At 44.3% G+C, this 15,816-nt stretch overlaps 1 protein-coding gene across 4 annotated transcripts; it reads right to left on the bottom strand.

Moving 5' to 3' along the window:
- Positions 1-1,312: 1,312 nt before the first annotated feature.
- Positions 1,313-15,740, bottom strand: Acyp1 (acylphosphatase 1). Of its 4 annotated transcripts, none has more exons than XM_076921635.1 (3): positions 15,432-15,740; positions 8,997-9,088; positions 1,313-1,718 (listed from the first exon to the last, which is right to left on the bottom strand). In XM_076921635.1, the coding sequence occupies exons 1-3, from the start codon at positions 15,592-15,594 to the stop codon at positions 1,503-1,505; spliced, it is 471 nt and encodes a 156-aa protein (XP_076777750.1). In that variant the 5' UTR covers positions 15,595-15,740; the 3' UTR covers positions 1,313-1,502. The 4 variants fall into 4 exon arrangements, with proteins under 4 accessions (XP_076777750.1, XP_076777751.1, XP_076777752.1 ...); XM_076921636.1 differs by lacking the exon at positions 15,432-15,740 and adding an exon at positions 9,325-9,464; XM_076921637.1 differs by lacking the exon at positions 15,432-15,740 and adding an exon at positions 9,247-9,391.
- Between the last annotated feature and the right edge of the window lie 76 nt (positions 15,741-15,816).

Genomic DNA, 15,816 nt, shown 5'->3' with positions numbered 1-15,816 from the left:
AACTGTGTGAAAGTAAGAGTTTGGTTTTGTTTACTGCTGTGTCCTGGGGGCAGAGCATTCTTAAAAATTAATGCTTTACGGAGCTAGAAAAGGCTGAGAAGTCTCTCTCTCTCCTCTCTCTCTCCTCCCCTCCCCCCTTTTTTTCCAAGACATGATTTCTCTGTGTAACAGCCCCTGGAACTTACTTTATAGACCAGGCTGGCCTTGAACTCACGGAAATCCACCTGCCTCCGCCTCCCAAGCGCTGGGATTAAAGGTGTCCCCCCCACCCCCCACCTGCCCAGCCCAATTCTCTTCATTCGCAATTTAGGACATTAAGGTCCTTCCCTCTCTCTCCCACCCCCTCCAATACTTTTTCCCAACTGGAGCAGCGCAGTGAAAATATTTTGGGTATTATTAGGCAATCCTCAGTTTTGTCTTCTGCCTCAGTTTCATTGAAACCTCCTTCCTGAAACTTTTTAAAAAAGATTTATGTATTTTATGTATATGGGGTTTTGTCTGCCTGTACATCTGCACACCAAAGGGCATCGGATCCCTTGGTCTTAAGAGTCTGTGTGAGCCACCATACGGGTACTGGGAACTGAACTCAGGACTTCTGGAAAAGCAGCCAGTGCTCTTAACTGCTGAGCCATCTCCACAGAGCACCCATCCCTCCTCCCTTTAAAAGACTTATGACAAATTTAAAAATAAGTATATACTTGTTTAATTACTAACCAAACCAAATCAGACTTCTGGAGCCAATAAAGCAAACTTCTGATTATTGCTTGGTTTGCCAGGGCCTCATGACAAAAGGCCACAGGCTGGGTGGCCTAAGTAGCCCAGAGTTTTTTGTTTTGTTTGTTTTCTTTCCAGTTCTGGGACAAGTTGGAGATTAATGCCAGGATTCCTTCTTGGGTGTGGCTGTCTGTCTTCACGTGGTCTTTTGTGCATGTACACTGTGAGCCTGCAGTCCAATGGGATTGGTCCTTGTATTAGCATTTAGGTATACAGATGAGGGGAGGGGCAGTCCAACCCATAACTGTTATCTGAATTTCTAACCCTTGGAAAAGGAATGACAGTAGATGTTCCAAAAGATTGAAAAACAAAGTAATTAGTGCATCACATCATCCGAACCTAACAACCCAACCTGATGGCATTTATCTTACTACATATGAAGTCTCTTGTGTAAGCAATTTTAAAAAATGACAAAGTTACTTCTCTTTCAGACCTCTTTAAACTACCTCAAAATCTTCCCCTCATAATAATGACTGAATTCATCATGTTGCCCAAAAGTTCACTAATGATTAAAAGAAAAAAAAAAGCAATGTAAGCACAAGGTTCTAATGTGTTTTTATTGGTTAGAATTGTACACGCTTGTATTCATCATACATGTAATACACGGTAACTTTCAAACATGCAACCAAAATAACTTACTAACAAATTCTGAGCACAGAATAGTTCTAATTTTTATATACCGATAAAAAAAGGAGTGAGATTATTTTGAAAAAATAAAATTCGTGTCATTATTTTACAATTTGGAAGTCTGAATAATCCAAGTTTGAGATGACTTTCTCATTTTTGAAGTTTGCTCTGTCAATGTGCGATTTGGGACTTCCTCTTGTCTCCAGCCACTCCTGCATAAAACGCACCTTGGAGATCGGGCCTTGCAGCTGTCCCTGCACCGTGCCTCGGTTGGTGTTCTGAACCCAGCCCACCAAACCTAGCTTTTTACCCTCAGCCTAAGGGAAAGAGAGAAAGAGAGGTACAGTGAGACTGCACAGAACACAGTAAGATGAGAATCTCTGACCAGCATCCTGGCCTGGTATCAAACCACTGAAACTAATTTGACATTGTCCAGAAAAAATCAAAACAGACACCAAGAGGATCTCATGGCTGATTTTTAGCCACTTGATTTCATTTCCCACTTTTATTCTACAAAACTCAGCATGTGAACTCTTCAGCATTTTCCATTGCATAGTAATTGTGGTTAAGCACTAGAGTGAGCCCCCAAAAGATGCCTTCCAAATGATTTCCTAATGCTTACAGCTTGCTCATTTCTTTTCTTTCTTTGAGACAGTCTCACTATGTAGCTTCAGCTGGCCTAGATAGAACTCATCATGTAGACCAGGTTAGCCTTGATCTCCCGCCATCGTCCCGCCTCTGCCTTCTGAGTGCTGGGATTGAGAATGCACCATCATGCCTAGCCAAATAAAGTGAGGTGGGAAAGACCCCGAGTTTTAGTTTGGTTTTACAGGACTGAGGATTCACCTAGGGCCTTGCACATGTTACCGAGGCAGGCAGGCACTCTAGCTCAAAACTATGCCCACAACCCTCATTTTCTCTTCTCCTAATCAGCAATCTAGTGGGTGTATTAAACAGAAAAGGCTTCAAGTTATTTGATCCTCCCCTTTGCCTTTAGCGAGGACCACACCTAAACAAATCCAGATGAAGGGGTCCGTTGTATCTTTAAAGATCATTACACAGTATTTCACAATTTCCTGGGCAACACAACCACTGTTTTTCCTGTGGAGGAACTCTAACCCAACATGTTTGTGTTGCACCCAAAGCCCACTTTCTGTCACACTTGGTGGAGAAGGGAAGCAGCTGTGAGGCCTCTGAACGCTCAGGGTTCATAAGGCTCCATAGCTATCAGGTTTCCACTTGCCTTTCTTGTTAGATCTTGGGCCTGCCGTGGAAAACCCGGGCTGCTCTAAGAGACCAGATCAGCAGCCTGGAGAAATCAGGCCACGTCCCTGCTGCAGCTCTTTCTGCTGTGTTACAGTCCCATAACTCATAGCCCCTAATATATGGTCCTATCCAGTACCTGGTTCATCAATGTTCTTTATCCTGTAGGCTACCCTAAACTAAATCACTAAAAATAACTGACAAACTCTAATATTGAAAGAACATAAAAGTCAGATATTTCCATTTGTTTGAGGGATTTCCTTGAAGGCTCTGTCTCTTCTGTGGTAGGTACCGCTCTTCCCCTGTTTCCACCCCCCTCCCATTTTTTTTTTTTTTTTTTTTTTTTTTTTTTTTTTTTTTTTTTGAGACAGGGTTTCTCGGTGTAGCCCTGGCTGTCCTGGAACTCATTCTGTAGACCAGGCTGGCCTCGAACTCAGAAATCCGCCTGCCTCTGCCTCCCAAGTGCTGGGATTAAAGGCGTGTACCACCACTGATCTTTTTTTTTTTTTTTTTTTTTTTTGGTTTTTCTAGACAGGGTTTCTCTGTGTAGCCCTGGCTGTCCTGGAACTCACTTTGTAGACCAGGCTGGCCTCGAACTCAGAAATCCGCCTGCCTCTGCCTCCCAAGTGCTGGGATTAAAGGCGTGTACCACCACTGATCATTTTTTTTTTTTTTTTTTTTTTGGTTTTTCTAGACAGGGTTTCTCTGTGTAGCCCTGGCTGTCCTGGAACTCACTTTGTAGACCAGGCTGGCCTCGAACTCAGAAATCCGCCTGCCTCTGCCTCCCAAGTGCTGGGATTAAAGGCGTGCACCACCATCGCCCGGCCCCACTGCTCTTTTTAAAAAAGAAAATAAAGTATTTTTACTATTGTGTTGGTTTGGATATACTTGGCCTAAGGGAGTGACACTATTAGGAGGTGTGGCCTTGTTGGAGTAGGCGTGGCCAAGTTGGAGGAAGTGTGTCACTGTGGAAGTGGGCCTTTGAGGTAATATATATGCCCAAGCTCTGCCCAGTATGAGATACAAGAGTCTCCTACTGTCTTTGTTTGAAAATTTAGAACTCTCAGTTCCTTCTCCAGCACCATGTCTGCCTGAATGCTGCCATGCTTCCTGCCATGATGATAATGGACTGAACCTCTGAAACTGTATAAGCTAGTTCCAATTAAATGTTGTCCTTTATAAGAGTTGCCTTGGTCACGGTGTCTCTTCACAGCAATGAAACCCTAACTAAGACAAAGGTGTATATATAGAGGGGGTGTGGTATGTGACTGTGTGAGTGCTGGTACCTATGGAGTCCAGTAGAGGGCAGTGCCAGGTGCCCTGGAGCTAGAATTAGAATTGGTTATGAACCCTATTCTAATACGGGACTAAACTTGGGTCCTTTGGAAGAAAAGTATGGGCTGCTGAGCTGTCTACCTGGGCCCCTAAGTTAACTTTCTTAATGATGCTCTTCCGTTTTAATTACACTAAATAAGGATGGGGCACACATACCTTAGCAAAAGTATGGGGGTCAGAGGACTGCATGCAGAAGTCTGTTCCTTCCTTCTGCCATGTGGGTCCTGGGGATTGAGCCCAGTTCACCAATCTTGGTGGCAAGTGCCTTCACCCACGGAGTCACCTTTCCATTGCTCTCTGAGTTTTCATTGAAAGCCTTTAAGCCCTGCCTTGTTGTCTGATCTGAGGTATTAATGCTCTCCTACCTCAAGGCCTCCCGCAGACCCCGTGGTTACAAAGTTCTCCCAGTAAAGTGCATCCCTAAAGGAGACTCTCATGCCAGCCACCTTTCCAAACCTTTTCCTAGTGTTTCGTTTCTCTCATCTAATAAGTAATCACAGTGTCTTTAAAGTTGAACATGTGGGGGCTGGAGAGATGGCTCAGTGGTTAAGAACACTGGTTGTTCTTCCAGAGGACCTGAGTTCAGTTCCCAGTATCCACATGACAGCTCACAACCATCTGTAACTTCAGTTCCAGGGGATCTGACACCCTCATAAACACATACAAGCAGGTGAAATACCAATACACAAAAAATAAAAAAATAAATTTAAAACCAGAAAGCTGTACATGCTCGTGCAGAGCAGTTAGCTGCTGTGTGGATTTTCCTCCTCAGTGCTCATTATTAAGTTGTGGCAGAAGTGAGCATTTAGGAAAGACAGTGATGTACTGGAGCTAGTTTTATTGCTACATAAATTATAATTAGGATGTTATATTGTTATCTATAATAGAAGCGGTTGGATTACAAAAGCGTATGAGAGCTAACATGATTGCATGTTCAAATGCCAGCATAACCTGGCAAATGTGGGAAATTGCTGGAGTATGACAAGGAAAGCATTATGTGCACGCGCGCGCACACACACACGCACACACACACACAATAATGTTTTGAGGAGGAACTGGATGGAACATTCATCAAAGCACTTGTATTCAAAGCAGACATGTTTGTATAATGAACAAAAATATTTCCATCAAATCATAGTCTCAGGGATGGGATACTAAGGCATGAAGAAAAGCAGGATCGACCTACAGTGTGCATTGTTGAGTGCCAAGGGAGAGACATAAAAGAAGACTGGAGTGCATTCTGAGGAAGGCGTCCCATCCAGCCCTGTAACTGCACCCTTGTGCTTCCACATAAGCAGTGGTGCTGGCAGCCTCCAGCTGTTAAATCACCATAAATGGCATGCAGCTATCAGCATGACTGTGCAGTTTTGAGCAGGGAGTTTTATCAGTCAGATAAATCTCTAATTTGAAATGTGATTGGCCTGGATTCCTATGAACAAGACACTCCAAATTCTGACCCATTGGAGGATGGGAATTTTCAACAGGTTTTATTTGTGTGCTAAATTCTACTCTTCTTTATTTAAATGATATCGAATACTGCTTGCTGATTGACATTTGAATATCCAAGTGCTGGAGAACTCTGTCCTTCGGGCCTAAAAGCATAGCAGGTGTGATTATTGGAGAAACCCCTCATATTAGACCCAACAGCATTGAATCCTTGGGGAGGGAGGGTCACAAAGCAGTACCTAGGGGGCTCTCAGCACAGCTCACTAGCTGGCATAAAAGGCAACTACACTCTGTCCCTCCCTGACATTATATACGTACGATGGTAAAGATGGGGGTGGGTGGGAATTGCATGCTGTTGCTGCCTGTAAGTTGCTCGTGATTAATCAAAATGAAAACTCTCTGGTTTCCCAAGCTACCCTGAGGTGGAATCATTTGTTTGGTCTGTTCTTGGTACCCTACCTAAAGTGAGCAGACATTTATTCATGTCTCCCCAGGAGAAATGAACAAAACAATGAGTAAAGTGAAATTCCAATAGGCTTCTTTGAAAGGAAATTCCTATATGCTAACACCATATCATAAACCATTTTCCATGGCCCAGCAAGATGGCACAGCAGGAAGAGCTACTTGCCACCAAGCCTGATGACCTGAGTTTGATACCCAGAACACACACAGAAGAAGGAGAGAAGTGACTTTCACAAGTTGTCCTCTGACGTCTACATGCATGTACACACACACACACACACACACACACACACGTCCAATAAAAACATTTCTGCTTACACACTCCATATATATATATATATATATATATATATATATATATATATATAATTTTATATAGAAATGTTTTATTTTCAGTTTTTTCTTTTGAAGTCAGGCCTCACTTGTACCCAGGCTGGCCTTGAGCTCATTTTAGTTTTCATCCTCCTACTTCTCCAGCCTGCAAGTATGTACACCACTGTGCCAAACCCTCTAAGAACAATTTAAGAAATCTAATCACCAGTTCTTGTTTTCGACCTAAAAAGAAAGTCTCTCAATTGAATAAGCAGAACTCTACTTTAGTACACAGGGAAAGAAGTGGCTGACAGGATAGCCCAGCAGCAGAAGAACCTGCATGGGGACTGATGGCTGAGTACGGACGATTCCCTGAAATCTGGGGAACTGACCAGGACAGAAGGTACAGTAGCCGGAAGTGTGAGCATGAGCTGAGGGGCAGTTAAGGGAACAAACCTTGCAGAGGTTGGTGCTGCTCAGGCCTCTGGAATCTGGTTCTCTAGGGACTGTCTAGCCTCCCAGGAAAGCAGTGGTCACATGAGCTAAGGAGAGGCATTGGGCAGAGCCTAGCATACTTTTTTTTTTCCTGTCCCCAAATGCTAAACAAACAGGCAACCCCTGCTCCCCAAAAAACTCCCCAAAGCTTAAGTGATTAAAACATGAAAAATCATAGGGAAAAAACATAGGCATGACTCTTCATGACCTTAAGTCACTAAAAGGACAAATCACAATACTATAAGTGCAGCTGTTGCTGCCTGTAAATTGCTTATGTTTAATCAAAATTAAAACTCTCCCCGCCCCCCCCCCCAAAAAAAAAAAGCAAACCTGGGAGTTCAAAAGTAAATCCTTCTGCAGGGCATGGCAGCTCATGTCTGTAGTCCCAGAATTTGGGAGGAATACCATGAGTTTAAAGCCAGCCTGGGCTGTACAGTGAAACTTTCTCAAAATAATCAAACAAACAGAAAACCTTTGATGCTTGAAAAAGGAATTCTCCAAAATGGGAGAAATGTTGGCACTGGACGCTTGCTAAGAGACTAGTATCCAGGCAGAGGCTGGAGAGCTGTTCAGTGGTGAAGAATGCTTGCTCTTGCAGAGGAGCAGGGTTCATTCCCAGAACCCACATTAAGTGGATCACAACTGCCTGGAACCCCAGCTCCAGGGGATGTTCACCCTCTCCTGGCCTCTGTAGGCATCTACACATATTCTCTGTACTTCCACAGACAGTCACACAGATGTACATGTAAGTTTTTAAAAAGAGAAAGAGTGCTGGGCATGGCAGCATACACCTTTAAACCCAGCACTCAGGGGAAAGAAGCATGTGGATATCTCTTAGGCAGGCCAGCCAGGGCTACAGAGTAAGACCTTATCTCAAACTCAAAAAGAAAAACGGTAAGAGACAGAGACTTAGTATCTGGAGTAAAGAGGTGTTAATACATACATTAAACAAAGAAGAAGAAGAAAAATAACTCAATTTATGGGACATGGATTTGAATAGAAAGTTCTCCAAATATGTAATCTCTTCTTATACATGCCAATAAGCATATAAAGATACTCATTTTTGTTCATCAGGAAAAGGCAAATCCAAACCACGCTGGGACTGTACAGCGTGTTATTCTGCCTTAAAAAGGAAGTTCCGACTCAGGATATGTGGATGAATCTTGAGGACAGGAAGCTAGTGAAGTAAGACACTCACAAAAGGACAAATACTATATGACTCCACACATGAGCTGGCTAAAGTGGTCAAATTTATAGAGATCCAGCAAGATGGCAGGTGGCTGAGGGCACTTGCCACCAAGCCCAATGACCTGAGTCACCCCTGGAATCTACATGGTAGAAGGGGAGAGAGCTGACTCCTGTAAGTGGTTCTCTGACCTCCACATACATATCCATACATACATGGATAGCGGGATCATGACTACCAGGGGCTAGTGGATGGGAAGACAGGAAGTGGTGGTTAAGTGGGTAAGATAAAGAAAAAAGTGTGTGTGTGGGGGTGTAGGTTCTTCAAATGTTCCTTGGTGATAGGACAAGAAAGTATGCATATACTCGAGGTTACTGAATTGTGTGTTTTCAAATGGTTAAAATGGTAAGGTTTTCAGTACATGTAATTTAAGTGCCATAATTTAAGAAAAATGTGCTACTCCAGATAATTTGGAATATTCAGGTATCTGTTATTGATTTGTACTTTTCTTCTCCTGTGACTGAAGAACATTACTTGTATGACTTGAGTTGTTTTAAATACTTTGATACCTGAACTAAAACAATGAAAATTCTCAAGGAGATATACTGTCACATCCATCAGAGTGGCTGTAGTGAGCAGAAAGGCAACTCTGCTGAATGAAGGCAGAAGGGAAATTGAGATTGTCCTTGTGCACTGGGGAGACTAGTGATGGGAAACAGAGGTAGAGGCCAAGTTCGTTGTTCACTGGTAGAGTGCTTGCTTAGCATGCAAACATCCCTGGGTTTGAATCCCATGGTGGGAAACGAAATTGAGGTGTTGAGAGGAAGTTGGAGGAATAAACTTGTCGTAGGTATGAAGGGTGATTGCATAACTTACTCTGTGATCGGTCCACCTAACGCCACCTCTCTATCTTGAATGGCAGCTTTCCTATAAAAGTGACTTAGCTTGGTGACAGTACAAGAGGGTGCGCTAGCGGTATTCTCCTTCAGAAGAGTGTCCAGGTGCTCCCTTCCCACTCTCGAAGGTCCCATTTGTCAGAACCTCCTGTCCATCACTTAGTGATGTGCCCCGACACTTAAGCCTATAGGCCACATACCTGAGTGTACTTGCGGAAAAACACCCCTTGAACCTTTCCAAAAATTTCGTAATCCACTGAGACCAAGGTGTCCCCTTCTGCCATGCTCAAACCTGTCAGAGAAAGCAAGGTAAGACATCATCCTAAGAAAGGGCTGCACCCGTACTCCAACACCACCGGGGCCACTCCCGAACCTCAGGGTCCCGGAACTGCAAGGAGTAAGTGGGCGGGTGGGTGTAAACGCAAGCCCCTGGTTGGAGGGGGGCTTCACCTGCTCCCCCGCTACCCTTGCAGCCTTGAAGCCGCCATTCATCCTATCCCCATGCGGCCCGCAATCCCCTCCACTGACACTTGGATGATCCGAGCGGCGGACACTCGAGTTGCTGGGACTTCTCCACTAGCGGCAGAACAGCCCCAAGACCTTCAGATCAACCGCCCGCACCGGGCTAACCGCCGGTTCCGGAAGTTTAGAGCGCGGCTTCTCCAACGCTGCCCCGCACGCCAATCACCGCGATCTAACCAATCAGAGGTGGTTTCTCGGCCAAGAGCCTGCCTGAGGGTGGGGCTTCAGGACAACTGGGTCATACTGTGGAAGGAGCTTGGGATTGATTTTTTAAGCCAAGAGTCCTGTTTTGCATACAATGACCAACCTACACCCCACTTCCGTCACTAAGCGTACCCCTCTTGTCATTTTCCCATGGGTATAGAAAGGCATAGATAAAACAATATGTCCATTCATAAACTAAGCACCGACATGACTGCCTACTGGTTGCTTAGGGCACAGTCAGTGACTGTAATAGCAGAATCTGGCCTGCTTTTTTTCCCCCCTCTTTCAATTCTCTTCCAATTCTGGGTCATGCATAATTTGGACTTAGTAGCAAGGGACAATAAATGCACACAACATTTTTTTATCTGGGGTTTTGGAAGCTGCTACCCAGGGTCTACCTTTCTAAGATTATGCTTAAAATTGGTAATAATAAAGCACGGACAAGTCATTCATTGTTGAGACCCACACTGCCCCACACTTGGGGCTAAGTGCTCTGGTCAAGAGAGAGAAGGGCAAGAGAGAGGGGCAAGAAACGTGAAGAATGGAGACAAGACAGGGTGTATAGTCAAGTCTTGTCTACTGTCTCCTTTATTTTCTCCTCCTTGTCTCCTCTTATTGTCTCCTCTTATTGCAAGGAAATCCTGGGTATTTATAAGCACAAGCAGGGAAACACAGCCGAAGACACTTTACCACGTGCACCATGCAGCTGGGGTCACTAAACAGCAAAACAAAATATGTGGGATAAACAAGATGTTTATCAGAGTGTGCTCAGCTGTTGTAGGCTGTTGAAAAACAAGTCTCTTGTCAGGGTATATGGCTCGAGATGGCTGCAAAGTTGATAGCCCCTTTCTGCTAAAAGTCGGCTCCCAACAATTCATGGCTCAGGAACCTCAAATAGAATCAACAAATCTGAGTAAAATAACCAAATTGCATGCATTTACTTTTAGAAAAAGAGAATTGCCAAGGGATTTGTAGGTGAGGGTTGCTAAAATAAGATTTGATTGATATACATTGGAATTCAGCTACTTTTAGGATCAAGGATGTGTATGAAGCAAATGGTGTGTGGCATTCATTGTTCCTTCTTGGATCGCTTGTCTAGATCATATCATTTCATAACTCTGGGCCCCATGTGTTAATATGTCAGGCTGGCAGACTTGGCAAGATGAGATGGTTTGCGGTGGTAGCTATGGAAATCTATCACTACACTAGTTTCCTGTTCCTAAGTTCCTACTGGGAGGAGGAGGAGGAGCAGGACTGAACGGTGTCCTTGGCAATATTTGAAAACAACACTAAACATTCTGTTTGACTGATGTAATTTCTCTAAAATTCAATTAAAGTAAGTTCCCTATAGATTCCAAGCCTATTGAGTAGTAAAATTGATGGAACACCATATGGTGTACAAGAGGGATGATGTATGATTGTTACCCTCAAAGAGTTCTTTATCGCAGCTGTGCATGCACAGAATGTCAAGGTCATGTGGAACGTGGTGATTCGTGTCATTAACTCTGAGAGCTCACCAGAAACTAGCCCAGCATTATAACAGGGATACAGAAGTGTTTTTGAAGAAGCAAAGAGATTAATTCTGACGGGAAGGACTGAGAAAGAGCTTGTGGAGAAGACAGCATTTTTCCAAAGTTACAGAATCACAACCAGAAAGTGATGGAGCCAGGATTTAGTTTCAGGCAGCCAGTCCAAAGTCCACTCCTAAGAATACTTTCACCCTCCAGTTTGTGGGCAAGAGAGCACCAAGAGGCAAGAAGACAAACATAGCTGTCATGAAACTAGGGACTCTCAAACACCATCTGTGCATTAGGACCTTAGGGGAACCTTTTGAATATATGCCCACATTTTATTCCCAAGATACTGCTTCCATGCACAGCTATGGCTGAGACCTGCTGAGGTTGACTCAATTTACTGAGAGGCAGAACTGTAGAGATGTCCTCCACTTAATGTGGGAGATAGAAAAGGCTTAAGTCAGGGATCTCAGGTCCTCAAGAACTCAGTAGGTAAGAGAAGGACTTAGTAGTTAGCTGCTGAGATTTGATCTGTTGCCATGTATTGTAATGTTTAATACTGGCCCCCAAGGCCTGGTTGCCTCCAGGGATGAGGAGATCCCCACTACACCAAGTGATGCTATGTAACCCCATTTCTTAATTTAAAAGGATTGGTTAAATAAAGATGCCTACAGCCTATAGCTGGGCAGAAGAGAGGTGGTAGAACTTCAGTTGCTGGGCTTGAGTTCTGAAAGAGAGGAGGAGGAAGAAAAGGAGGAGGAGGAAGAAGAGGAAGAAGAGGAGGAAGAAGAGGAAGAGGAGGAGGAGGAGAAGGAGGAGGAGGAGGAGGAGGAGGAGGAGGAGGAGGAGGAGGAGGAGGAGGAAGAGGAGGAGGAGGAGGAGGAGAGAGGAGAAGACACCATGGTGAATCCTGAGAACATGGCCATGTGGCCGGCCAGTCAGATTGGAGTGGCCCAGGAGGAACAGGACAAGTTATAACTCAGGGTTATTGAAGGGGAAGTAGACAAAATAACAGAGAGGACTGATATTTGCCCAGCTCTAGTTTTTTTTTTTTTTTTAAGATTTAGCTTTAGATTATTAATTAATTAATTAATTATTTTTTGTTTTTCGAGACAGGGTTTCTCTCCTGGCTGTCCTGGAACTCACTTTGTAGACCAGGCTGGCCTCAAACTCAGAAACCCACCTGCCTCTGCCTCCCAAGTGCTGGGATTAAAGGTATGTGCCACCACTGCCCAGCCAGCTCTAGTGTTTTTAAGGCTAATTATAAATATAAAGGTTTTGTGTCTTTTATTTGGGAACTGAATGATCAAAGGTGAGATAGAAACCCCCAAATAATATTAATCACAACAATTAGCTCAACTTAATCATTTTACAATGTATACTTGTATCAAAACATCACACTTCATACTGATACACACACACACACACACACACACACACATATATATATATATATATATATGAATGATCTTGTGTATCTTCTTTTTCCCCCCTCTCTTCTAAGTCTTTATTCTTTTAACCTGCATTTTTAAATTGGCTTATAAAGTAGAAGGTTTCCAAATGGCTGTTTACACAGCATTTTCATTTTGGTTAATCCTCCCTAACTTCCCCTGCCCTCCTTGTGTATCTTCTTGTTCGTGTGTGTGTGTGTGTGTGTGTGTGTGTGTTTATTGTTGTTGTTATTGCTTGGTAATGGAACCTAGGTTCTTGTGCATTCTAAGTATACATTCTTCCACTGATTGAAAAGCCTAGGTCCTGCTAATATCTCAACAAAGCTGGGAAAGAAGGTTTAGAATCAACATCTGGACAATAGCAAGAAGGATGGATTTGGGGAGCAGATGCTGATGGTGAGGAGGGTAAAGCCACTCCAATGATAAACACAGGCAGAACGAGAGAGGATGCCACTTATTATGAGAAAAAGAAGCAGATGTAGACCCAATAGAATTTGTAGGTTGTTAGGAAGAGATGGCAAAGGAAAGAGATGATGAGAGTTTTGGGGGGCAAGAGGGCACGAACCAGGAAAACAACAGACAGAGAACAGTACGGGGAGATGATCTGTGCCTGTCACACTGAGTTTGGGGCTCCTGAGGAACTTTCATGAGGAGGTGTCAGATGGGTAGTTGGAGAGAGACTATTGCTAAGCTGGGCATATTTTAGACATGAGTGAACCCCCAAATTTCAGATCTAATAGAAGTAATAAAGTAGAGACTGCTTAGAACTGCATATACATAAAAAAATAGGAGTGCTCAGGGAATATCTAAACTTAAGAAGGCCAGCAAGGGAATAAGTATTTTCCAATATACTTACTGCATAAATGCAAGAAGGTATAAATGCCAGAAACCTTAAATACATGGAACAAGACTGAGAAAAAGAAACCAAGAGGTCACAGGAGTAGTGAGAAGTGACTCTTTTTTTGTTTTTTTTTTTTTTTTTTTTTTTTTTTTTTGTTTTTTTTTTGGTTTTTTTTGTTTTTTTTTTTTTTTTTTTTTTTTCGAGACAGGGTTTCTCTGTGTAGCCCTGGCTGTCCTGGAACTAACTCTGTAGACCAGGCTGGCCTCGAACTCAGAAATCCGCCTGCCTCTGCCTCCCAAGTGCTGGGATTAAAGGCGTGTGCCACCACTGCCCCGCAAGAAGTGACTCTTAAGGGAGGGAATGATCAATATTGTTGAGTGAATAGGCTCCAGCAATAGAAGCTCGACTGAGAAGGACACTAGTAGCTGTGTAGTTAACAAGAGAGGGCAAAAGCCAGATCACAGGGGCCTGGACAAGGAGGAAAGATAAGGGAAAAGGTGTGTGCATGTGTAGAGTTTGTTATCAGGTGAGGTGTGCTGGCATGACATCTCTAATTCTAGCTCTTTGGAGGCAGAGGCAAGTGGATTGATTGCTTTGAGTTCAAGGCTATCCTGGAATCCTTAGCACTCTCCAGACCAACCAAGGCTACATTTTGAGGCCTTGTCTCAAACAATACAAAACAAACAAACAAAATAGCCAACCAAACCAAAAGAGAGAGATAGAGATAGGGATAGGGAGAGGGGAGGGGGAAGGGGAGGAGAGGGGAGAGAGAAGAAGAGAGAGGGGAGGAGAGGGGACAGGGAGAGGGGAGGAGAGGGGAGAAGGGAGAGGGGAGGAGAGGGGAGAAGGGAGAGGGGAGGAGAGGGGAGAAGGGAGAGGGGAGGAGAGGGGAGAAGGGAGAGGAAGGGAGAGGAGAGGGGAAGACAGGAAAAGAGGGGAGAGGGAGAGAAAGAAATAAATTGTGGTGTCCTGTTAGGTAGCTCTCAATTGCCACGACTTCAGGTCTAGGGGTTCCATTGCCATCTTCTGGCCTTCCCAGGCACTGCACACACAAGGTATGTATATATATATTTGGTGCTCTCTCTGTCTGTCTCTGTCTCTGTCTCTGTCTCTGTCTCTCTCTGTCTCTGTCTCTGTCTCTGTCTCTGTCTCTGTCTCTCTCTCTCTCTCTCTCTCTCTCTCTCTCTCTCTCTCTCTCTCTCTCTGTGTGTGTGTGTGTGTGTGTGTGTGTGTGTATGCCTATAGCCTGGGGAAATCTGAGGCAAGAGGGTTAAGTAGGCAGGACTAACCAGTGCTAACCTTGGACTAAATAAGGAGCCTGTCTTAAAACAAACAGTAAAGGAAACAAAACAGAAGAGAATCGAGCGGGATCCTAACACAGAAGAGACAGATCCAGGGAAGGGAAACTTGTTTTGCATGAGGAAGTTACGCGTACTTTAAAACTAGAGATTCAGAAGGAGAGTATGAAAATTAGTTAAAAAGGATGCATAGGGGGAAACCATAGAAGCTGACGGAGGCACGGGTCCGGGGCTGAGGTTTACTGGTCCTAGTCGGTGGGAAACGTCTGCAATGTGGAGAAGTCAGAAGAGCCAACTGGGAATGAAATGACTGACTGACAATCTGCCCTAGAGAGCCCACCAAGGAATTTCTTTGTAGCATATAAAAGCTGACATCTGATACGTTGTATCAACGAGATTGCTGTCTACTTTGTTTCCCACGTGCACAAATCTTCTGCGTAGTTGCAAGAAAAACTGAGCTATCTGTTCCAAACAGCTTATCCAAATGGACTGAAGCATGAAAAAGACAAATAAACTCTCTTCTGATGTCAAAAAGTTACAGAGGATCATTTAACGTTGAAATCAACTTATGTTCGTTACTGTTGATCTGGTTGTTAACTTTATTATTGTTACATTTGGCTGAGTCATTCCTGGGCCCAAAGTAATAACGGTCACGTGAGAGTAAAACATTATAATAACAAAATGATTAGCTTGGCGGTAGAAACTACCCTGGGACTGTAACACGTAGCGAAGTAAAAGTTAAAGCGCCAAAGCACTGCGAGGGAAGACAGCCCGGGAGCATGTAGCCTGGAGCTCACAGCCCTACCTGGGGCCTGAGCGCAGTAGCCCAGCGCGCTCAGAAGGGTGATCAGCAGTCCCACTCCCGCTAGCCGGACAGACCCCCGAATCCTGGGGCGGGATGACTCCGCAGCCCATCTGGGGGCTCCACCCTTCTCCAGACAAGGGCACACCCTAAGGTCTGGGAGCATCGCTCTCGGAGAAATTCAGGCTCTTCTTTGATGTAGCCTCAGAAAAACCTCTCCAACCCCTCCCCAAGGGCATCGTTGATCTGAACTGCGGAGTTGGCTGCACCTGACGTCAAGTGACCCGACTGCACTTCCTTTCCCTTCTCCCCTCCCCCTCCCTCCACCCTAATCCTGTCCCGACTGCTTGTGAACTGCGCCTGCGCACATCTGCGCACATTCTCTACC

The sequence above is a fragment of the Arvicanthis niloticus genome, chromosome 23 (genome assembly GCF_011762505.2).
Source record: "Arvicanthis niloticus isolate mArvNil1 chromosome 23, mArvNil1.pat.X, whole genome shotgun sequence".
Taxonomy (NCBI): Eukaryota; Metazoa; Chordata; class Mammalia; order Rodentia; family Muridae; genus Arvicanthis; species Arvicanthis niloticus.
This window is presented reverse-complemented; position numbering and strand designations above follow the sequence as displayed.